Genomic DNA, 25,238 nt, shown 5'->3' with positions numbered 1-25,238 from the left:
TGGCTTCCAAGTATCAGGAATTTTGTTCCTTGATTGAGCATAGAAAAAATGTGGCCTGATTTTCAGAGACCAGAGTTTTATGATGGCAACAATATTCAAAACTGTCTTTTTTTAAAAGAGAGGCTGAAGTCTTAAGTACACAATTACAGACAAAGGCACAAATTTTTAAAGACATGTCAGTATCTTTCTACTTAGCATTGCAAGGCATAACTGATCTGGGTACCTAAGTGAGTTGAGTAATTGTTGGAAAAATTAAGGTTGGTAAGTCACTTTTTGAAGGAAGGCATAACTGTTTCATTCACTTAGGCCTTGTAAGACCTAGTGGAACAATACGTGAATACGTACAAAATATTTCTAATCAATGGCCTGATCCTCCCAGTCATCTGAACTCACTTTGGCAGATCAAGTCACTTTTGTCTAGGTGCCTGATTAATGACTTAGAGGACTCAGACTTCAAATGCATCAAATTCTAAGAGAACTTGATTTTAAAACTGTATGGACAATATTGCCCTGCAAGAGACCTCCCCCCAGATATCAAGGGGTGCTTTCCTTACAAAAGAAACATATTTGATTTGAAATCATAAAGGGGCCTTCAGCTGGGGGTGACATCATGTCTTTTTCCAGAGCAGAAGTATGGTAGGAACCATTCTGGTACATATGGTCACATACGTGACCACCACCGTATGGCTTGCTTCATGTTGCTTTTGTGCTTACATTAAAAGAACATTTAAGTTGCATATTGAAATGCTCAAAACCTAACACATGCCAAAATGAAGATGGTCTGTACAATCATAATTCAGCCCACTTGTGTAAATCAATTGTTATATAGTATTTAAGTGCATGATCAAATACTGGGTTTCCACTGGATCTTCTCCACGCTCAGTGAATGGGAAGTTAGTCAACATTTGCTTTATTCTTCAAATTGAGTGTGGGACTGATGGCAAAATTATTTCAACCATTGCACAAAACAAAATGATAAATTTCCTCCACTGGAAGGATTCCTCTATGGAAAGCATTTTTGTCTGGCTTTCACTAGGATAACTGATCGTGCAACACTTCTACAAACCTACTGTCCACAAAAAATAAACCCCATACCATTAACATCCAGCTGCAAAAATTTGGGCTGAATTCACTCTCCCAGCCTTTGTAACCTTCAGTGTAACAGTAAAACCAGTGTTTTCTACAACAAACTGTCTTCTATTTGTTAGTTTTAAGCAGCCAGTACAGCTGAGAGAAGACATAATTAGTAATCTCTTCCTTCATGTTCAGCATTTACAGAATTGTAAAACCAAATATAGATTTATTACCTTTGTTCAAGCCTATGAAGGGCAACAGGATGGATTAGGTACTGCTGAGTACCAAACCAGAAGAAATGGAGTTTACACAAAGGTGTGGAACTACTGTTAAAAAAAAAGATAGCAGTTTTTCTTCCAAGAATTCAATATGAATTTTCTGAGTTTGCCTGTGTTAGCATTTGAGCAGTTAAATACACAACCTTAATGGTCTTTTAATGTAAATTTCAAATGATTTATAATCTTTCAGAACAAGTCTTGAGTTTTCTATTCATTTTTATCCAGGTGCTATTGGTGGGAATCTGTATTGCTGGAATGAGAGTGCAGTATATGGCCTTAAGTACTCTGGGACTTGGTCTGATGTTTAGAAGTTTTACAGAATATAATAAGATAAACATCCTTTATTGCTTCCTATGCCTTGAACTGATCTACAGCAAACATTTATTTTAATTACTTCTAATTCTCCCTCGGCTTTTTTCATAGAACTTCCCACACTAATGCCTTATGTGCCAACTCTTAAACAGTTAAGCTGAGGCTAAAGCCTGACTACTGTGATAAAAGATCTCCAAATTTCACCTGCGTGTAAAACTCCAGAAGATTTCTGATTATTTTTTTTCTTCTTCTTTATTTTAGGACAATTATATGCAGAAAGACGGGCAGCAAACAGCAGAGCGTGAAAGCCATTGATGTTAAAATTGAAACCCATCCCTTTGTGAATGACCAATATGATGCTTTTTGTGTAAAGGATGAAGGTCAGCACTGATATACTATTGAAATAATGCACAGTCATTGCTGTCTTGCAACGTTAAAAGTTTTGCCTTCAATTTTTCTACTGCTGAGAGGCAAAGAGGGAATGTTAAGGAATAAATCTTTATGGTAATCACCTGCTAAGTGAGCCAACTGCTGCAAAGACATTGGTTGCAGGAAATAAACTGCATTATATTTTGTCTTTGCTGCAGCTTAGCAAGTTCAAACAGCACTACTGATCTGGAAGAACCCATTTTGGTGTTCACAGAACATACTTTATGGAAAAGAATATATCTGGCACCAATATAACTGAGATGCCTGAAGCATCTCCCATACTCAGCACTGAAAGTAACTCAGAAAGCTGGCTTCCAACCACAAAACCACACTGCCCCGTATCTATCAGTACACAGTATTTGTATGCAAATGACTTAATTGCCCTCATTTTATTTTTGTTTTGGTTTGGGGTTTTTTTGTTAGCAAGTGTAGACCAGCCTCCTCGGGACTCTGATATATCATGGATGATTCTGAAAAACAAATTATTTCCAATTTAAGTCGATACTTAAACTTTCTGATATTCAAATGCCAGAACGCACAAGTGAAGATGGATTCTGAAGGCAAAAAGTAAATGGTTACTGACAGGCAGGATTGTGTAAAGAGGTTTGGGAACCCCTGAAAAAGATTGTTGATGTCCACAGTGAAGTTTTGCAGCTCATTTCCAAGAAAAGCAGGGGCAAGCAAATGCCATTTACTGAGGAAAAAATAAGTTCACAACACAGGGGGGGCATTTTGATAGTCAGTGGCAGCAGTGGGAATGAAAATACGGTTGAAGTGAAATGTGGCAGAGGTGAGGCATATTTGATGCGCACCCCGTCATTCAAAAATTGCAGCATCTGACTGACTGTCCTCTCAAGTAACCCTTGTGAAATCAACTCCAGGCTCCGTGCTGCTATGAGCGATGCCAGCTCCGTCACCCAGTTGCTAATGTTGTCACACAAGCACCTTTGTGCTTTCTTCCATGCTGCTCCTCACATATATGAGCAGCTCCCTGTAAACATCTGCAAAAGTCTCTCATTGTCTTCCTTCAAATCTCCCTTTTGTCATCATCCCCCCGAGAGAAAAACCTTGCGGTGGGTGGGACAGCTGTGGCAGGCTGAAATCACTGCTCTGGCCACCATTGTTCCATTGTGCCCTTGTGCTCCCCTGTCTGTCTCCACCTGCTGCGTCTGAGCTTACACGTAGATGCTGGATCTCGGGGAAGGAACCGTGTTTGCCCGTTGCGTTTGGTTACCGCTCATGGTACAGGGGAGCTGGTGAAGAGAACATCATCTGACATTGCTTCTTGGAGAAGAGTGCCACAGAGGACTCCGAAACTGCGTGGTTAAAACTCAGGGGAAAATTCGGATCATTTGCGAAGAAGAGGCAATTTACGAACAACTTGTTTTGTACAAGTCAGGGAGTTTCCTGATGACAGAATGGGATGGTCATGCCAATGCGCTCACCAGATAGTCCTTACACACAGAAACAATTCTGCATGACAATAAGGTCCCCTCTTCTTTGAATGTATAAAAAATTTTGGATGCAGAGTTGGTGTTTGAATAGAAAGGCTTAAGCGAAGTTGTGTGGCCGAGCCTAGTCTGTCATTGGTATGAAAAACGCAAAGTCCAGAAAGGAAATAGCCTTAACATGCAAGTGTAACCCACAAGCCAGCACAAAGCAGTTAACTGATGAAGGAACGTCCTCCACCTCAGGGATGCCACTTTCCATTTTGGGAAGTAAGAAGCAGCAACAGCAAACCCTGCACCACAAGCCTTAGACATAGCATATCTGTTCTGCTGTTTTGTCCATGTGGCTAATAACTGCACATCTGAGTTATGATTAATGAATTGTTTCTTACTTGAAGCCTCCCGAGTGGTTTTTTCTTCTTTTTGAAAAGTGGACATTGCTTTTAACTGATTCAATTTCAATTATAATACAGTAATACACTAGTATTAAGACCTATGTATTGAAATCAAGTACAAAAAGCAAATTGTTTTTCCCTGCTGAAAGTGATAAAACCCAGGTTTCTTACGTGAGACCTATGTCCCCATACACAATAACCACAAGCCCTTTTATTTCTTCCATATCCATCCGACCAATAATCTGCAGTCCCATATAAAATTAATCTGGTTCTTTCCCCAGTATTTCTTAACCTTACTCTCTTCCCATCATCTCCCCACCTTCAAGGCACTCTTCAGTTCCTTGCCAGGTCCAGGCATGGCTGGTTGGGCAGGGGTCCGCATCTGCTGTGGCTGCCTTAGAGGTATGAATATGCTGGTTTGTCCGTCCATATGCAATGCCAATTGTCTGGCCAGCACCACTTGTGGGAACAGGCAAAGGCTGAGTCCTACCTCTGCCCTTCCCAATGGAAAAGACGCCTGGCTTTGGCTCTTTCCTCTTTTAAACTCATCTTGCCATGAGCAGACACTCAGCAGCTTTCCATCTTTGTCAGACTTGGCTGAGATTGGCCAAAGGCTGAGACAGACTGGCGGGTTGAGGACGGACAGAGGGAACAGCCACATCAGCCTTCTCTTCTTCAGAAACTGAGTCGATCATAGTAACTCTTCACAACTCTATTTTCAGTTCTTAGGGTTGTGCAAAGGGCATCTTGAACCACCATCAAACTTCTGTTACATCACAAAATTCCTTTCTTAGGCCTTGATTTCTAATTCATTTTTACTCAATTAACACTTAGCACGTGAGTGAGTTCAGCTGAATTGCTTAAGCACACACCTCAGCATGCCTCAACCGCTGGGGCAGTGGTCAGATGCTCTGGGTGTGCTTACAGGATCAGGCTTTTACAAATACAAATCCTGAAGAGACAGATGCCTTTTTTCTTTTTTTTTTTTTTTTTGGTGCTTCCGAAATGGATTTTGTTCTGTACACACAGAAGAATCACAGCAATCCAGGTATCAAAGAGTTATGTTTTACAGGGGATTGGTACTAAGAGTTATGTCTGTCAGGGAAAGATGTAGCTGTAGTGTTTGATGAGTGCTGTGAGTATAGCTGGAGTTTTCACAGTACAGAGAAATGTCTCTTCTCAGTTTCTCCTAAACAAATGTCTTATGCAGCCATTAGAGTCAGGAAGACAACTCTGTACCAGCTCAGGATCTACTGAGATCAGAAAGTTTCTCTCTTAGCTCCAAGTGCCAAAAATTGCCTAAAAATGTATTAGATTCTGCCTATTCTGAAAAAGATGTATCACACCTAAGTCAGATCTGTCCCACAGAGTGTGTATTTATTCTCTGTCAAAGCTTATAAGAAAATGCCTCAAAGTATAAAGGAGATAAAGCAAGTAAAACAAAAAGCTGGAATTTTTCCTATCCGTTTTATTGTTTTGTACGACCACATACCATTTAATTTCATATGTCTATAATCCTCTCAGTTCCCTTTCTTCTATTTTTTTTAAATGCATCAAAGGGCAGATCTCTTTGTTAATAGCTCCTAAGTTTTACTGGTTCTTTCTTTTGGTGACCCACTGATATTTACAGGCAACAAGTAAGATCTCTATTCTATAAGGCTTTGATTTGCTGCCACCATAGAAAAACTAAACAGGCAGCAACGTGTAGTAGCGTACAGCATAAATGCAAATCAAACTTTGTTAAATATGACTGCTGACTCCAAATACCCATCAAAGCCTGATGGCTTATGTACATATTTCAGTTTGCCTTTTTCAGTAGCAAGAAAAAAAGAAATTAGTGTGTTCTTTACAGCGAATATATTAAATGTACTTTACAAGAGCAACCAAACTGCAATTTGGTTAACGTAATATTTGAACCATTTCTTTGTATTTGTCATGCTTTGCTGTGGGTATGAAGTTTTTCATTTTTTCCTTGCTATGGCTTTCTTTTCCAGAGCTTTGCACGTAGCTGACAGTGAATTTCCAGCTACCTGGTGATGTCATTTAAACTAATAAATGCTTACAATCCCTATCTGATGAAAGAGATACTGGCATCCTAACATCAGTAGCTTACAAGCAGCATTTATATTGGCTATGATTGAGTTTTGGTTCTTTGTACCCTATTTGTATTCAGTATTTTTATCTAAAAAAGAAAAATTCCATATACTTTAGTGTCTTAGCAATCAAGAAGAAAAACAAACATCCACACTCATCTTTCACAGGGCTGAGCATTGATAGTTGTGTTTTCCAATTCCTTAATGACGAGATGACATCCTATAAATTCCAGTGGTCTCTCTGGAAAAACTCTGCTGAATTGGGTGGTTGTAACAGGGGATGTTTTACATCAAAGAGGATGTTTCATGTCAGCTTTCAGAGCACGGTACACAGCAATTGTAGATAGTCAGATTTCCGTAGATTCCCAGTTCTGCCAGGTGGCATGGAAGCTGATGTCTGCATCTTTTTCACGTTGATGGGTTTTTTTGTGGTGATCTTAGGGTGTCCTTTCTGTAGACAGTATTTTATCAAGACATCTCAAAAAAATCTTTACAAACTGATGGGATGCTTGTAGTTTAAATCAAGAAGATGCTTCTCCAGGTATCTGGATTGGGGAGAAGGGGTGCTGTGCTCTTAAAGTGACTTGTGTTGACTCTTTGCCAAAAATCATCTGTCACAAACTCCTTTCCATACATAGTTTGGAGTTAAAGTTACTCTTCAGAGGGTCTGTAATTCCTAACAGCCTATCACCACCAAATGTACTAAATCAAATAACAAGAACTGTCTTCAGTCCCTTGTAAAAAGTAGCTATTGACCCCCCCCCTAAGGGGTCTGTAACCAGAGTCATCACTAGCCCTGACATGTCTATGCTCAACTCTTATATCTTTGCTGTGCCACTTATTCCCATTCAGTTGTTAGATGTTGACTCTATCCTGGTTTCTACCCATGCAGATTGAGTTCTTTGTTGACTGTGCTGGTGATTTTCGCTCCAGTAGACAGTCTATGCCAAATTACTGCTGACATGAGGATCTTCTGTGTACTTCAACACTGCCTTATACCTGTGCTGTGCTGTCTCGCTGTCTAACCCAATCCATCCTTGCTTACTGGAGGTCAGCTATCAATGTACGGAGCCCTGTTAGGTGCTTGACCTCACTGTCAATATGCGGCAAACTCAGGAAGGGTCACGATGTCCAGAACCAGATTCCAAGTTTCCAGGTTTGAGCTGTGATCTGGCACAGAAGCAGGCAGAGCATGGGATCTGCAGGATGGGGTCTGGGTATCAAACACATCAGGCTCTTCTACTGAGGTAGAACTACTACTCTTCTACTGGGAAGCATGCACTGGGCTCATTTTTTTAGCAAGTGCTAAGACAATATGCTGGTTTGCGGGAGGATAGATGAGGGGAAAAGCAGTGCTCCAGATGGAGAGTTCAGCGCTGGAGGAGCCCAGTCCTCATCTACCAGCGTCACCACTCCAGGCAACCCCTGTGGTCGCCTTAACAAAGAGCAGTACTGTTCCTCTGCAGGACAAGCTGCTGCCAACACACCCTCTGTCACGCTTCATGGCCCAGATCTGCCTCCTCTCTTCCAGCAAGAAAATGGCCTGAATGCCAGCACTGAGCACAGGCTGTTGTTCCAAACAAGCCCATGCTTTGCCAGCTCCTGGTACAAAGGCTGTAGACAAAAACATGAAGTGTATCCCCAGAAGTGGCTCAGTTCGATGAGCTGCTGTGCCAGCGCCACTTCTGCACACGTACCAGAAAGATCAGGTTTGGCAAAAGGCTGAGCAGGAATTGTCATAGCAACTGAGACTGCAGCAAGACGAGGAGCCGTAAGATGCTGCAACCCGGAAAATTCCTGTTCATCTTACACTGGAGAGGACAGCAGCAAAATGGATGTAGAAACTCGAGTACGTCTTTGCAGGGTATCAGCTTTCAACTTCGTCTTGTCCATGCTGTCACTCAATAAGCTTTGCAGCAGACATGTCCTTAGAAAAGTCTGATATGAGAGAGTCAAAAGTTCCCCATACAGTGTTCATCCACGAACATCTTTAAAATCTCTGCTTTCTTTCTATTCACACATCAGCCAGATCTCTTTCAGGATGTCATTAGTCTCTGTTACCACCTTTGTTGCCAAATTTTGCAGTAAAGCTCCCTTCATCTTAATTTCTTTCCTGGAAGGTTATAATGTGCTATTTGAATATGTTTGCTATAAGGTAAATGCATTTAACTAATGTAAGTGTTACTTTTCTGCTTCCTCTGGCCACAGGGTTAAGAAGCAAGGCTTTGTAGATAAGAATACCCACTGACATATAATTGTCCCTTACAGCCTTGGGATCAATACTTCCCTCAGAGCAGATACACAGCTCCCATTTGTACCGATGGAAATAGCTACATAAATAAAGTACATTAAATACAGGGGTCTGTAGCCTTCCTATGAGGCAATAAAATATTTTTTTTATTCCTTTCATCCACATCAATCTCTATTCATCCGACCAGTTCACAGGAAAGGCATTAGCTGCTAACTGCTGCTCACTTCCTCGGATGCCAAGCCTCCATAAGACTTCACATAAACTGAGCTTTGTGCAGCCTCAGGAGCTTGTTTTTTCTGTTGGTGTGTGTGTGCATAACTCCCACTAACTTCTGAAGGTGTTAGACAGTATATATGTATGTGTACAGTATGGAGAATAGACTTCAAAGCTTTGACTTCTGTAGCGTGTTGCTTAAATTAGCGGCAGATGTTTTTCAACACACCCGGTTGAGAAGTGGTTAGCCAGGTTTATCAGACAATTTCTAAAATCCTGATCCAAAAGAACCTTCACAGGGCATGGATGTTTATCAGAGGATGTTCATTTCACTACGAGGTAAACAACTGGCAACATAAATACTTCGTGTTTCTAAATAAGCATGTATTCACCTGTGCCTGGGTCAGAAGCGGATAGATGATGGGAAAAACTGCACCAGGACTCCGGCGCTCACGGGGATCTTGCAGAACGTCCCTGGGGCAAAAGCAGGAAAGCCTGGTCTTTTACAGAAAGTAGACTGAAAAAAGCTTCTTTTCTGTCCAAACAGAAACTTTTCTTTTCTGTCTGCCCATTCAAAACTCTGGATGTGAACCGGTGTCAGTGGAAATGGTGTTTATAAGAGCTCGTGCTGTTGCTGCCCTAAAAGCCGGCTCTAGCAAAGGAGCAAGGATGCTCTCTGAAGGTGTTTCTCCTTCTCTATGTTTAGGAGCACAGCCTTGGAGGTCGCTTTTTCAGCTTCCAAACAGAAGTCTTTCCAAGGAACACAATCTTTGCTTAGCCAATTAAGAAATTAGTTTCTTGTATCAAAGCAAACGGTTTCAACAGGAGAAGTCAATACTAGAACACTGATTCTAAGTTTCCCTTCTCCCATACAATTACCAGAACTCCTGAGCTATTACCTATTAGCCTTTTCATTTTTGGTTGTTCTGTATCAGGACAAAAGCAGGTTCTGAATCTTCAGTTACCCTGGCAAGTGTAACAGTTGTTTTTTCTTCTACAGTCAATAAGGGCTCTAGAACTACTGGGAAAAATCCCAGATTTAAGAAAGAATATAGAAGTGTTTATCTGTACCAACACTGAACACTTTAACTATCGAGTTTCTTGGTAAAATCTTGTTCTTACATTATATGGTTTTTGTTCGTTTGTTTCATTTTTCTGTAACCAAGAGATGTCTATTCCAAAAGGGATTGTAAGAAATCTGGAGGAAAAGGGGACATGGCAAACCCCTCTTGAAGTGCACTTCTGAGAGAGGAAGACCTTAGAGAGATGAGAAACCGCAATGCCTAGAAGTTCTCTAGAAGATCTTGACCCATCTTGTTAACAATAACCAAGATGGTTCAAACCTGAAAAAGAGAATTACAGTTCAGTTTACGCTGGTGTTGGCGGTTGTCTGTCTGCCTCCTCTCTGCACTTCTTTCATGCAACAAAAAACTCAAATTGGTTTTGTTATTGTTTATAGTAATTTTTGCTTCCTGGTTTTTAGTGCTGTCAGCGCAAATATTATCAAACATCTTGTTAGATTTTATATCCTGATAAATTTAGCTCTTCAGATTCTCACAGAGAGCAGAGTTATGTCACCCTTGGGTGTTGTTAGGTTGAAGAGCATGAGTTACCATTTATTTTGGGGTGTCTCTAACCTAAAATAGGGAGAAGTTGAGTATCTGGGAAGAAACTTGTGATTTTGAGAAAGACTAGAAGGATAGAGATAGTCTGAAAAATGACCGGTGTTCACCTAGACCTTTTCTTTCTGTGAACGCGGACTGGGTCACCGTTCATCCTCTGCTTGCTACAGTGTAGTAGACATTAAAGTGCCGGTCTTAAACCATTTCACAAGCTTTTCTGCAGTTTGGAAAAATGACTGTGTTCAAGCTTTTGCTTTCCAGTCCCAAGCCTTTGTTAGCCTTTGCTGAAGCAGGCAGAGAAGACAACTGTAGCTTGACGTCCTGGGCTGATTTGTTGGAAACAAAACCCCTCTAGGTGCATCCCTGTTACTCATCAGTAACATCAGGGTTATCATGTCACAGTTATACCCGATATATACCTTCCCAATTACAGCTGAAAACAGTTGTGAAGGAGGATAAGGGCATGGATCAGATGAGGTGTATGAGTTCGGCGGATGGGTGTAAGCTTGTCCTCGGGGTAACTCCTTTAGCACCGCTGTTAGCGCTGCCTTCAAAGACTACGGCAAGGTCTCTACAACCTCATTTCTTTTTTCCTTTCAGACAAGCCCTGTGGGGACCCACCGTCCTTCCCCCACACCATCCTGCATGGCCACACTGGCTTTGAAATGGGGGATGAGCTGCTGTACGTTTGCGCCCAGGGGTACGTCATGGGCAACAAGGAGACGGCGTTCACGCTGCTCTGCGACAGCTGCGGGGAGTGGTACGGGCAGGTTCAGGCCTGTGTCAAAGGTAAGCTCACCCAGCTCACGCAGCATCCTTCCGGGAGGTCGCAGCCTCCCCTCGGCCCAACCGAGGTAGTCTGAGGCTTACAGGAGAGCCTCCGGGGCACGTGCCGTCCCAGTGAAGGTCCCGGTGACTGGAGCATCAATGTCTTAGTGGGACCAACAGGCCTTTTGGTAGACATCTCCTGTAAACCACTGGTGAGGATAATTTATTCATACTTATATGAGCATAAAGTTTCTTTCTGAGTAGCAGGAGCCATTCGAGATAAAAAATTGGGATTTTTTCATGCCATATTTATTTTTTCCTTTTGCGCTGACCCCATTTCAGGGATTCACTGTGACTTATCCCGGGATTATCAGTCAGCTCCTGCCGTCCGGTCCACAGTCTTCCTTCTTTTTCCCACAATAGCCTTTTTCTTCAGTACTGAACATAATTTTTAACTACTGGAAAATAACCTTTGGGAAGATTCTTCACCTGCATATTTAATGTCAGAATCAATGTCTCTCTGGAAGTCAGCTGTTCGTAATTTTGTATGTGCTCATACAAAACTCATGAATGAGGTTTGTAACTTTTCAATGTACTTGCTTTGTTTACTCAAGGAAAGGGATTGCTACGGATGTTACAAGAAATATCAGAGGTATTTTTTTCAGAGTAGGTCAAAAGCCGTGCCCAGGCAACGTTAGTGAGCCAAAGACATTGTTTACCAGATACAGCACACAATGCAGGTTTTGTGTGTCTTCTGCTATGTTTATTTTTACATGAAGCCACAGAGCTGCTACAGAGCAGGCTACTGAAATGAAAATTTGGTGTTTGCTCACACCTTTGGGAACCTAGAGCAAGTACAGAGAAAAGCTGGTGTCTTTTTGTAGGCATGCACTAAGCATGGCCTGCACGCAAATAACATCTTTCATCGCCATAGACGTGCTGACGCTGTGCATGGCTTTGTCACCTGGTCACCAGCCTTACATCTTCGTGTGATGCTCCACGCTGAGGCCCCCGAGATAGCGTCCTCCTTACAGGAAAGACAAGATGCCATGGAGGTACTGTGGCCCCATGGAGACAGGGCTCAATACCTCTGAAGGGCACAACAGACCATACGCAACTCCCCCCACTTTCTTGTATTTTCGAGGTTGACTTGAGCTGGCTATCCTTTAGGTGTTCTTGGATTTTTATTTGGGATGCAAAATAGGTAATACAATAGCTGTCCATCTTTTAAGCTCCAGACTTTGTCCACTGGCTTGTAAGAAGCTAGTCTGGCTGATCCGAGCTTTTACTAGCCCCTTCCTACTAGTTGCTTTAGCACTTTTGAACTTCTGGCCTTACATATATGATAAATGCCGCTTCCTTTGGGTAGGTTAGGAAAATTAAAGACCTACATAAGTGAAGAGAGATGCCCATGCCACAGAAGAAGTCTGTGACAGAGTGGCAGAAATACAGTTTGGGTTAGAGCTAAGCAGTGAGAAGGAAATTTTTAAAAATTTTGTATTATTTTTTAATTTGTCCCAATAAAAAAGCATACAGTTTTTATGTTGTACCATGCTTTCAGGACTTTTGTCTACAAACACAACAGTAGTTACCCAGATATTTACTCCATTAAAAGGAATGAAAGTGGATTTTCTTACCAAATAACTTGACTCAAGGAATCAGGCTTTTATTTAAAAAAAACAAAAACAAAATGTAAAAGCTCTGGGAAATTATAATAATGACATTTCCTTAATTTAAACAGTCAAGAAAATCCATCTTGGTATGGTAGTTAAATTCTGCAACAAACTTTTAACTTTCCCCTTGTTTAAATGTAAGCTAAATAGTACCATGAGTTCAGATGTGGATGCAATCCAAATTCTGCTTTCTCATTCGCTTTCTCATGTTACCCTGCTCAATGCATAAAGCTCATCACTTTTCCAATACTTAATAACAGTCATCAGAGTATCTTACTATTTTTTTCAGAGACATACCACACCTTTGAGATGATATTTCTGGCAAAACAGATAAATTTTAAGCAAAGGAATGGACAGCTGTTGGGTAGCTGAGCTATCTATATGGCCTGGAGTTAGTGTATCTATTTCAGAACCTCTATATTCCTTAATGCAAGGAGTTATTTTTACTTATGAATATATAGCACCAGGCAGTGGATAATCATGAGAAAAGGTCAAACTTGAGCCTAGTAGAAATGGGTCATGTCTGTGCACCAGGGAACCAGATATTCAAAACCATCCAAATGGTATAGAAATAAAAAAAACAAAACAAAACAAAAAACCCCCCCCAAAAATCCAACATCTTTCTGAACTATTTCAGCTTCTTACAAACAGCAGTTCAGATGATTAAGTGAAATACTGCAGAGAGTAGAGGAGGAGCATGGAGGGAGAGAAGGAAAAAAGAGTATTTACATCTGATAACCCAGTGGTTCTGAATCTCCTATAATCTGCACCAAATTCATACTTCTTTTTCCTTCACTGAGGTTAGTGAAAATGCTAACTTTATTACACATAGAAATAAAACTGTATTACACCAAAGTAAGGAAGGGAAAGAATCAGGCCATTTAAGTTGTGTGTGTTTCACTGTTTTCCCTGGATAAATAGACTATTTCCCCTGTTTTGCCTGAGCCTTTCACACAGCCGCAGGGGAGAGAAAAATATTTTTAAAAGAAATAGGAAAGTGTGGCTATAAAATCACAAACATCAACACTGGAGCTTGGGAGCAGATGTAATATTGTGGATTATGGTTTTTAAAATTATTTAAATGTAGACTTCAAGCTGAGGGGCTTCCTTTGATTAATGTTTTTCAAGCACTTTAAGGACCTGGGATAGAAAGTACAGTACATGTTAAATTAGTAATTGTATTTTCAGTGCTCCTAATCACAATTCTTTAAGAAAGGAGGCTTTACAGGAAGACTGAAATGTGTGATACTAGGGTTCACTATTTTTAAAAAAGTAAGAATTCAGTGAAAAAGAAAGCAAAAAAAAAAGGAATTTAATTAAAAGAAACCTGATGTACAGTTGACAGATATTTTTGTCATAGGACAGAGGAGAATAATTATTAATTAAGTACTCCAGAAGTCAGCACACACACTGCTTTTTAAGTGCTTTGAGGCAAGAGAGTAACTTCCCTATCATGAAGCTTAATGTCAGGACTTAACGGAAAATTCATATCCCGGCTGGCAGAGTGGGCCATTTCTCTCCTAACTGGCTCACAGCAGAGGAAAGATGGTTGTGAGGCCACTTCAATGAACATTGAAGTGCCATCTTTAGGGGCTGGTAAGGTGATACAGTTCCGGCATCTTCGCTGCGGGAGCAACTGGAAATGTGAAGTGGTGCGGATGCTCTTACACGACTGGACCACGGGGAGAAAACTCCGGTCAGAGGGTTGAAAGGCGTGAGGCCTGTTCCTATATCTTGCACTGTCTCTGGGACCAGGGGCAAGTCACGACGCTACTCTCTGCTGCTCACGCTACCTCATCCATGAAAAGAGTGATAACGTCGACCCAGCTCCATAAAGCTCTCTGAGGTTCGGGGAGGTTACAGCTGCGTGCGACTGTCCCCCTTGGTGACTGCCACGTTACAATGCCCAGCTGGCCAAGCAGAGTGTCAGACTAAACAGCGATAACTGCTTCTTTCTCTTGTTTGTGTGAAGGCGTTGGGCCTGCTTTACGTTCCCAGCGGCTCACCTTGAGCAAATGCGGAGTCAAAGAACTTTCATCGTAGCAGCCTCTAAATATAGCGTTTAAATGTTCTTTGAAGTAGCTTTATGATCATCTTTCCTCCCTGTTTTGATCCAGTTTGAAGAGATACAGTCCATTCTGGCCCCCAGGGTGTAAGTGTACAACCATACAGTTGGCAAATGCGTAAATTAAATGAGAAAAATATATTACGCATCAATACACATATAATCCAAAATATGTGGCAAAACTTGGCTATGGGCATAACTGAACAAAATAATTTTGGGGTTATATTAAGTGGATTCTGGACACAGTAAAGTGTGTTGGGAACTAAGAAAACAGTACATTACAAATGGCTTTAATGTACATTGCGCACACCAGGTAATGAACTGTAATTTTTAATCAAGATGCTTTTTAAGAAAAAAAGTGGCTTTGTATAGTTAGTGTTTCCTGCAATTTCTCATCATGAAAAGATGCTGTGTTCCAACTGAAAACACAGGGATATTCAACCCAACAAAGCAACCTTAAGCAGAGAACAGGGAAATCCATGTTTTTTGCAGTTTATTATTTTTTCTCTTTCTGTGGAGAGAACACATTTGTTTCACAAAACACGTCCTGAAGATTGGCATTGTAGTGAGGTCTGAAAAGCAGACGTATACGTGCCATGCTGCGGCTGCCCTGCCGGCACAGAGACTAAAGTGACCATTGCTAAATGACATTTGGTTTTTTCCCCCAAATGAACCATAGGTTCAATATCAGAAGCATTGACACTAACATTTCGGCGCGGGGATCAGGGCTGCATTGCCTTAGGCTGCATCCTTGAGAATCTGCTTCCCCAAAGAGAAGGCAGATTAGATGGCTGGGAAATCATGTCATATCTCTGCCCTAAAACTGGCTAAGAAGAATGTCATATATTTATCCTTTTCCCTTGGCTGCTTTGGGTTTTTCCAACTGTAGGCTTGTGGCAGGAGAGGTCATATCTTCTGCCCTTCTAAGGAATCTCTCCAGTGTCAACACTTGGATACTTGTCTAGTGTGTTCAGAGCTGGTCTAACTTTTCCACACTGAGGACCACACTTCTGATTTCAGTGTAAGGAGGATTCAGCTGACTTTGACCACCTCTGAAAGCTTCATCTGCAGCTCCCAGTCTTTTTGCTCGGTTCAACTATTCTCATATTTTCAAACATTGCTTTCTGAGCTTTCAAGAATACTATTGATTCACATTCATGTGGTCTGTCAGCGTGACTGGCCAGCACCATTGAATTATTTTTCTTTTATTTTTTTAATGGGGAGAGTAAAACAAAATGGGTCTGGCTTTTGATCTTATTTGAGAATGCTTTTTTTTTTTTTTTTGAGAGAGTGCAAAGGGAGCGTTGTGACAGACAAATAAAATCAGCAACAAAATATGTTCACGGCCTGTCAAAACAATTGTTGTGACAATCTTTGGTTCTCTTTTCAGGTCTGTCACTGAGCAGTTGTATTAGATTAATGCAGAGTATCGATCTGGCATGAATGGATTCTGCCAAATCAAATTAGCTTAAAAAATTATGATAGGTTATTTATTTATATTAGCAGGCTTTCTGCTAGAATAAAAATCATCCTCCTTCTTGCAGCTGTTGCAAAAGACAAAAGGCAACACAAATTCTGTCTAGCATACTCTGACTGATTTGAGAGAATTCTGTTCATGTGCCCGATCCAAGTCAAATGGATAATTCTTTGAGATGCTGTAGTTCACAAATCTGACTCATCTTAGGCAAATCGGTCTACATGCTGGTTTCCTTCCTACCCTTAAAGACAGATGCTGCCTTGTTAATGTTTGCTGTAACTACTTTGAGATTCTTAGAATAAAAATGTTTTTGTACAGTAGAAATGTTTATGATGATGGTCCACATAGAATCAAGTTTCAATTTCCTGTACTCCAAAAATACATCCACAAAATATGCAGTGCACTTTATGGTTGTCCAAAATAGCAACACTCAAAATAGAGCTCGGATGCCAATACGCTATCTAGAAGAAAAATTAAACTGATCCTAGAGTGTGGAAAACCAGGCTCTTTGTTTTTGCCTGTCTCTATGTTTGGTCACTGTTTTCACATTAGGATCAAAAGTTGAAGGAGATGAAAGCTCTTTAGGACTGGATTCTTCCCAGAAAGGATAAGGCTAAATTAAAAGGATTTTACCTTTTAATTGAGCTTCATATCTTTGGTCGTATGCCATTTCAGCATCTGTTGCTGTTAAATGTTCATTTCAGCCTCAGTAATCCCTCAGACAGTGAATCAAAACCCACTGATCCTTGAGTCTGCCAGAGGAGGGTAGGGGGAATATGTAACAATGACCAAATATAGAAGGATTTTGGTCTTGGACTAAATCTTAAAATTAATTCTTAAAACCAGACCTGCCTGGATAGGAAGGAAGATGCAACCACTTTTAAATCAGTTGCTAGCTGTTTTAAAAATGTGTATAAATAAAGGTTGCAACTATTTGGATAAGAGGTGGAGCTGAATCTACTTTGGTGCTCTTCAGTACTGACACTAAAGTTCAGGGCACTGGAAAGCTCAAGAAAGTGCTGAGGAGGTGAGGAAAAAGAAGTGCAGAAGTTGTGCAACTTTTCCTGCAAAATCAAGCTCACAGCTGACTGAAAATATTGTCATCGTAACACAAACTCACTAAGTCCAACCCCCATTTGGAAGTCTGAGGCCCAGAAGAAAGACTAGAGTATTATTACTGTGTAAGTCAATTCAGTATCACATAAATCAAAGCTTTAGAGTAAGGGGGTCTCTATTTCCTTTGATGGTTAGAGAGCTCAATACTTGCTTTCATTCTGGCACCCCGTAAGCTAACTTTAGTTTTGTTGATGGTCGTTGCTATAAACTATACAAATATGAGAGATTGCATATGATGAAAATAAATTATAGCGGCTTTACAACTGGGGCCACAATCTGATTGTCAGAAGTAACAAGACTCCCTTATGCGGTGACGAGCGGTGCATAATGAGCCCCAATCTCAGGCTCTCTTTAGACTACAATGGGCTTTTTCTTCCCTCAGCGGAGCATTAAGAAAGCACCAATTCATTTCTATACATGCAGGATCAGGCCCAAAGACAGCGGGTTTGATGGAGACTTGATTGATGGTTCAAAAACCACTTAATATGTTCTGATAGACTGCGGATGCATATTTTCCTAGCAGCACATGCTCTTTCATGATGTGTCTCCAAAGGACTTTCTTCTAAAGGGCTGGAAGTACATGGCAGGAGAGGCACTAAAGGGGAAGAGCTTCACGTTCTGTAAAAAGCATGCTACTGCAGTTGTTAAGCATTCACCAGTGATCCAGACTGGTCGATAAGATGAATACTAGCTGCCCTTGCATATGGCTAACTAAAGAATAGGTCTGGAGGAAACACCACAAACATAGGAATGTAATTTTTGTTCATGGATGTGTGTGCATGCACTAGAACACCACAGCGTAAAAATCAAGGATTCATCCTCAGCTGGATTACTGCAGTCTGAAGAGTAAATGAATGGCAAAATAGAGGTACAGGAGACATACAGGTGAAAACAGACTGGTGTGATGATTTGTCTCAAAAAAGAAAACAATTACCATCACAGTTGGTAAATGGTGAGTTCTCACATTATGATGTTCCAGTTCATATATATCAAATAGACACCTATAGGCTGTCCTGAGAGACATTGGACTTCAGCGAAGCAGGCGTGCCAGAAACCAGCTTTGAGCAGGAGGCTGGATGGTAAGAGGACAAAATGGCTTGAGGGACTGTTTCCATGCAAAGAGTGTGCCGAGTAGAAGAATTCTTAAGTGAAAGTGAGAGAAGGGACAACGTGAGACTAGCATTTGATGGCTCTTATAAGTGTTACATAGCAATGGTCAGTTACACACACAGAGCTTCATAAATATGTTGCTAAAATGCTTTGGTATTCAGAGGTACCCTCCAGTCATTAACAAAAGTCTGAAATACTGTTGGAAAAGATTTTAAGATGAATTAGGAAAGTGAGAGTCCTACCAGGAAACTTTTCACTCTGACAACTGGATTCTCCTGTCTGTTAAGTCATCTTTGCCCCAGACGGAAGTTTTTTCCTGCTTTGGAGAGGATGGAGAGGATCTAGAGGATTACACAAGCTGATGAGGACACCGGGACCTGTGAGAGGTCCATTGTTGGCACTGTTGTATCATGCACAGGTTTCACCCTACACCCGTGCTGGAAGACAAGAGGACCTGCAGAGAACATCCCCTTCTCCAGTGTGATAGCTTTCACAGAGGTATTAACTCTCCGCAGGCAGTTGCACACTTCGGTTTCCTCAGCATAACTGCTTTGGTTTATGGTAGACCCAGACGGTATTCCAAGAAAAATACCTTTTGCTAATACTCATTCTATTCTGGCAAAAAGTAAGCTGGTGTGAGCTGTATCACCACTAAGTGTTTTTGGTCAGACTGGTTTGACAATGTTTCTAATCGTTCTTAAGAGTAGACCAAATGTGGCTCTGCCAGAAGTCTGGGAAGCAGTCTCCAAGGAGAATGTGACTCATTCGGAAATTGAGGTGGGCCCCAGATGAAAATGTGATTCAAAGTTGGTTGAGTGTAAAAAGGCAAAAAAAGATAAGGCTTTATGAATGCATTGATTTGTAATACAGCTTCTCCTACTAATTTCTTGTTTCCCATGTCATGCCAGGTCTATTGCTTCACTGTCTTCACGAAAGACTAAACACTCTCTTAACAAGAAGAATTCTCACCATGATTCAGTTTGTTTTATTTTCCATATCCCAAGGCACTGTTTTCTAGGACTTTTAATGCCAGCATAAATCTCAGCAATTACATCAACTTTCTATGGAGTAAAACTTCTGTGAGCTGAAAATCAACCACCCTATATAGTTTTCAGGTTTTAGAAGAGTGGAAAAAATATAAATTAAAATGCATTATTTCATTCAAATTCAAACATTTATTTTCATGCTTTGAGTCAAGTTTGTTTTGCTATGAGTGATAGGTCTGTTGCAGCATGGGGAGTATTTCTAAATCAAACTCAAAATCTGTGATGAATATGCCCTTCTGTTGCACTCAGTTATTTTTTTGCTGCTTTGGTTTTGGTTTCTTTTTTTTTTTTTCTCTTTTCTTTTTGGTAATATTTAGTTTCTTAAAATTGGAAGCCCAAAAATTGATTACAGACGGTATTATCTTGATACCCAGGCGTTAGGTTTTAAGTGTTGGAGCCAGAGTTTTCTATCCTTGCAGTCATGGGTGCATCTTTCTTCAGATGAAGATGAGCAGAATTCAGTGTCAGGGTGAGGGTCTTCCTCAGGCAGCTCTGAAGAGCTGTCAGGGAATAAGAAAGACCATTCAGTTCACCTGGCCCCAAGTATTGTATCACTGCAACACCAAGGTCATTGAAGAAAAGTACTGTAATGATAAAAAATTGAACACAAGTACTGAATATAATCCTTCAAAATCAGCTGTCTCAAAAGGGATGAAGTTTCTGCAAAACTAGTAGGCTTTTATTTTTTTAAAAGTCCAAATAATAATTGATTACTTTTTACTATACATTCCTCTCCACACCCATTTCCTTCTTGAATACGATGAAAAAGTTTCCTCAAGTCTGGCAAAAAGAGTCATGTTAGGGAGAGCAAAGGTTTGAGAAAACAATAAGTAATTGAAGTAAACCCTCTAAGTGCAGACAGTAATTTCTTTATGTACATTTTTAAATCCGGAAAGGTAAGATATTAGCAATCAGCATTGACACCTATCCTGATTTTTTTCTTAAACTTGATATTGTCTACCAGCTTATGGTGGACCATCGTCTTTTCCAATAAACAATACAATTGAAGGATTGTCTGAAAGTCACTCCTCATTGCACCTTTCTTCTTGGCTTCTTGTAGCAAATGAGCCCAGTGTTTTTCTGGAGAAATTAAATGTTGGCTTTTTTGTTTTGTTTTTTTAAATTTTCTAGATGAAACCGAGGCACACATTGACTATGAAGACAATTTTCCTGATGACAGATCATTACCTATTGCTGAGAATGAACGTGTCAATGGCAAAGAGGAAATCGAGCAGGAGCAAGAACAGCTTTCCTTCAGTAAAAGTTCAGAGGAAGGAAGAACTGGAAGTACCAAAGGTGTTACTCAGGACACAGATGCTTCTGAAAAAGAAAGCAGGGCACCAACTGAGTCCCCCGTGTCACTCCTAAGCCAAAAAAACTTGTTTTGGTTTCCATCAGAGGCTTTCAGTGAGCCTGAATCGGAGAAAGAGACAGATGATTCCACTAAAGCCCAGTTTTCTGAAGGTGATAACCACATTGGAGTGAAGACAGCCTATGATGAACCTGGTGCCAAAATGTTTTATGACAGTGAGGATTTCCCTATTGGACCCATTCTCACAACTAATGATACAAAGACAGAGATAGATGCAGTTGCCATTACCGACGAGTCATGGTTAGATGGGTATCCAGTAACTCAAGAAGTGGTAGAGGATGATGAAGAGGGGGATAAAATTGATGGTTCAATGGGAACAGAAGACGATGTTGTCCTCACAACTGACCAGCCGAATCACGTAGAAGTTAGAAAACCGGGCAATGGTAGCCCGGCTCCAGAGGAAGGTTTAACACAGATTGTGGCAGCAACAACGAGGACAGATCATGAGGGGGCTGAAGAGACACCGGTACCACTTACATCAGTGAGTGGTCTGGAGAACTTGAGCGTAAGCAGAGGTTATGATGATGCTCCATGGGACCACCCAACTACATCTCTGGAAACTGTGACTCAGGAGCCCAGTACAACAACACTGTTTGACATAGCCAGCTTAAAAACATCCATGTCAGAAACCTCTACGATGGTCAGCCCCTTGGATCACACTCCATATGCAGAACCAAAAGAAACAACTGCCTACCCAGCACAAGTAGCAACCACTGCACCAGCTCCCGATATCATTACTGACACATCATCCCAGGAATTAGCCAAGCAAGAAAATCTCACCCAGGGCCTTGGAGAAAAGCCCGTCCCCACTGCCGAGCCATGTGAGGGAGAGGATTGTCCCAAGTCAAGTAAAGGTGCCATCATAGCAGTAATTGTGATTCTTCTGTGCTTGTTACTGGTTGCAGCTGTCCTGGCTGTGTGGTTTTTCAAAAAACGGCAGCAGAAAAATTCTGTCTATAAACTAAATGGAAGATGTCAACCCAGACATCATTGCTACCACCACTACCACCACCAACACATCGAAATGCAGAAAGTCTAACCGGGGGTCTTTTGGGAGAGATGCTAGAAATCAGAAGAAAAACATGTTGATGCTAGAAGGATTACATGACTCATGGATGCTAAAATCCAGCAGTGCAGAAAGCAGAAAAAAAAAAATGCTGAAAGAACATAGAAGACAGAAACGGTATCACCCTTTTGAAATCACCGTTTAGCATATGCAACCTTCCAGAGCTAAAGAATCTGTACATTTTTATCACAAGGGTCTTTTGGAGACATCAGCAGGACACAGCGTGCTTGGTACTACAGCTACAATTTGTTCCGCTTTTACATTTTGCTCCTATTAATAATAAATTAATTGATTAATTTCTGTGTTACCTGGTTATAATGTAATGGCAGGGCTGGTCAGGCCTTCTTGGTCTGTTCTCAGAGGAAGAGGGAAAGAAGGAGAGAAGGAGGGGAGAAGGATGTTTCTGGAGCAACCACACATTTGGTGTTTGTTCCTTTTTTAGAACCTGCCCAAGCTGGTCAGGATAAAACACCGTAACAAATTATTACCTGACGTGTCTTAAAAAGAAAAACTATTTGCTACCGTGCTTAAATGGATAGTATTGCAATGATTACTAAGGTACTTTTCCTCAACGTTGTGAATTTAACAAGCCACAGATTACGCTATTTTTCTGGAAGGTGTTTTTTTAGCCTTAGTGAAGAAGTGCTATTCTTATACTAATCTTTTTATAGAAATTATGATGTCTCCCTGGAATTCAGGGAATACTGTAAGTGCCGTTCTTCCTTGAGCATCAGCAGGAGAGGACTCAGAGCACCTTTGATTCCAGGTGTTATGATGAATGGCCTCTTACTACAGAGCCAACAGTGATGAAGCACTTTCCAGGGGAACCTTATATAAAGTCAGCTGCTTTTCTGAACACGATTCCGACTGACCAAGAGACTGAATTTTGATTCGCAGCCAGTAGTACCTCCGGCAACTGAAGCCATGTATAATCCTTCTGCCATAGGAAATCTGTGGAAGGACTGATTTTCATCGTTCTGCTCTTTCATCAGCTGGAGGGGTGTCTGGGGTGGACGTTGACTATGCAAAATGGGTATCCATTTTGAATGCTGCTTATTGTGGTTTTAAAGATAAAGCAAACCTGGGAAAGGGAGAAATTGCATCCAGTTGATAAAATGCAAACACTTGGCTTTTAGACTGGGTGTCGGTGTGAAAACAAAGAGGCTCTTCCAACAGCATGTTCCATTTCCAACAGTTTTGAAAATAAACAGGGAGAGAAGGGAGGATGTTTTCCAGAATGCCTTAACATAGTTCTGGCGAGCTCAGTATGAAACACTCTTCCTTAACTTTCTGAATGAACGGGAGAAAGACTGGCAACTGGGAATAATCTGCAGGTCAGAAATAAATTCATCTGCCACTCTGTTGTACAGCCTTAGCCAAAATACGCCAGTAATTCAACACGTCAAAATATTGGAGTAAGAAAAGGTGGTGGGTGGAGTTCACCCGTTACCATGTTCTGCCTTGAGTCACAGTGGTAAGCGTCTCTAACTCCGCGGGAGGTAGACTTTACGAAACGGAGCGCAGAATTGGGCCCGTCATACGTACAGCCATCGCCTCAGTGCTGGTAAGGAAAACAAAGGATTTTTAGACGGCGGCTATACGTTATCTTGGAGATTTTGACCTCAGAGCGGTAAGAGTTGAATCTAATTGCCTGGCAAGAGCCGCAGTAAATAAAGGACAGAGACTGTACAGATTTGTAAATATTGTGTTCTCTGACATATGCATGACTTTATGCTTTTAATGCATTCTAGACTATGAAGTAACCTAGAATTTCTGTTGTAAACTATTTTTTTATGCAGTAACATTTAAAAAAAAAACAAACAATGGATTTCGCACTAAGCAACTTTATGGAGACTGTTAACGAAAACATACCGTCTGTAATCTCATGGAAATACGCTGAAAAATAAACACAGGAACATCCATTAAAAATATTGTTTAACTGAAAGGTACAAGTATGTGTTACGGTTCTGTGTAGCATCATTCAAAATGAAAAGTCAATACTTTTTGGCTCAGGAGCTGAACATGTGAAAATGAGACTCAAAATATAATTACAAACACAAATTGTACAGGGATTTTATTTGAGACTTAGAAATACTTGTTATTCATGAACCAGAAGAAAATGTACATTAACATAATGCTTTGGAGGTATTTAAATAAAAATCAAGTTACCAAAAAAGGGAAAGGAAACGCTTGCGTGTGTTCTTGTGCAAATCATCCAGTTTGCCCACATGTTTATGGAGAAAAGATAGGTCTGCCACTTACTTGGATAATTCTTGTAGAAGACACTTTGATACTAAAAAAATCAGCAAAGAAGTGCTTAGCTTGGGCTGCCAGCCCAGTTCTGCTTCAGAAGACCATCTACCCCCTTTTGCAGCACCATCTGTTTGTACTCATGGTTTTCACTTTACCAGAATGATTCAGGGAGTTTGGAAAAACTAATAAACAGATGGGCATAAACAGCCCATGAATGATACATTTGATTTAGACGTCCTTTTGTGTGTGAAACTTGGCTAGTCAAAGACAGTAGGGGTGGTGAACAATAAATATAGTACAGTAAATACAAAATCTGAAGATGATAAGGTCAAAATACAGTAGGGGATAAGTTACTTATTACAGGACTTAAGAACTCAAAGTGCCAGCTGTGGGTTGAGATTAGGAAAGGAGAAAGGAAAGGGGGAAATATTGGGGGTGATTTTATGATGGTGACATTCAGTCATTAAGAGATCGATCTGTTGCTCTGTGATAAAAGTCATGTATCATCCTCTTCTAGGGAAGGCACGTTTTACAACATATTACAACATATTACAACATGTCCAGAAGACTGAGATATGATCTCCCTTTCCTCTCCTTTTCTTTATTAACAACTGCTGGGCCCCCATTTCATATAGATCATGTGCTGCTGCAACTGGGCAGAGCCCTGTATAAATTTGCTGTCAGGCGAATGTAACGTCAAAGCTACAGGCAGTGTTTGAGGGTCGAAGCCCTTGCAACCAAGAGTTATTTGCTCCCCTTTGTACAGAAACACTGGGATCATGGATTTTAGGTATTCAGTAAGTTCTCAGTCTGAAATCTCCTCAATTTTTGTGCTTGTCCTTTCATTCGCCAGCTAGATGACAATATAGGGTTTATTGCGTTGTACGGCCTTATTGCATACTGTACCTCAAAAGCTGTTATGTTGGGGATTTGTTGCCACAGGCATTGAAGCCAGCATAGATTTTTTTCCTTCAGTGAAAATAATTTATGGGTTTTTTTTATATCCAATAATTTGTAATGCAAAGATACGACATAATATGTAGCTGTGAAATATCAGAATATGTAGCTATGACTGACAATTTAAAAAATTAGTCATAACAAGAAATTATTAGATAGTTATTAGATTTCTCAAGCTAGTTCAGGATAATACACAAATGTTTCATCCCTTCTCAGTTAA

The 25,238-nt window shown here is 40.7% G+C and overlaps 1 protein-coding gene across 1 annotated transcript in view; it reads left to right on the top strand.

Annotated features, from left to right (window-relative positions):
• The window catches only part of SUSD5 (sushi domain containing 5), a 41,538-nt gene extending 19,757 nt beyond the window's left edge, over positions 1–21,781 (top strand). The window contains exons 3-5 of the mRNA XM_010295003.1: positions 1,926–2,044; positions 10,716–10,904; positions 20,502–21,781. Coding sequence (XP_010293305.1) covers positions 1,926–2,044; positions 10,716–10,904; positions 20,502–21,781 — 1,588 coding nt within the window. The remainder of the gene's footprint in view (positions 1–1,925; positions 2,045–10,715; positions 10,905–20,501) is intronic.
• The last annotated feature ends 3,457 nt before the right edge of the window (positions 21,782–25,238 follow it).

Source organism: Phaethon lepturus, unplaced genomic scaffold (genome assembly GCF_000687285.1).
Source record: "Phaethon lepturus isolate BGI_N335 unplaced genomic scaffold, ASM68728v1 scaffold39479, whole genome shotgun sequence".
In the NCBI taxonomy this organism is placed as follows: Eukaryota; Metazoa; Chordata; class Aves; order Phaethontiformes; family Phaethontidae; genus Phaethon; species Phaethon lepturus.
Note: the sequence above shows the minus strand (reverse complement) of the source record. Positions and strands in the feature narration are given on the sequence as shown.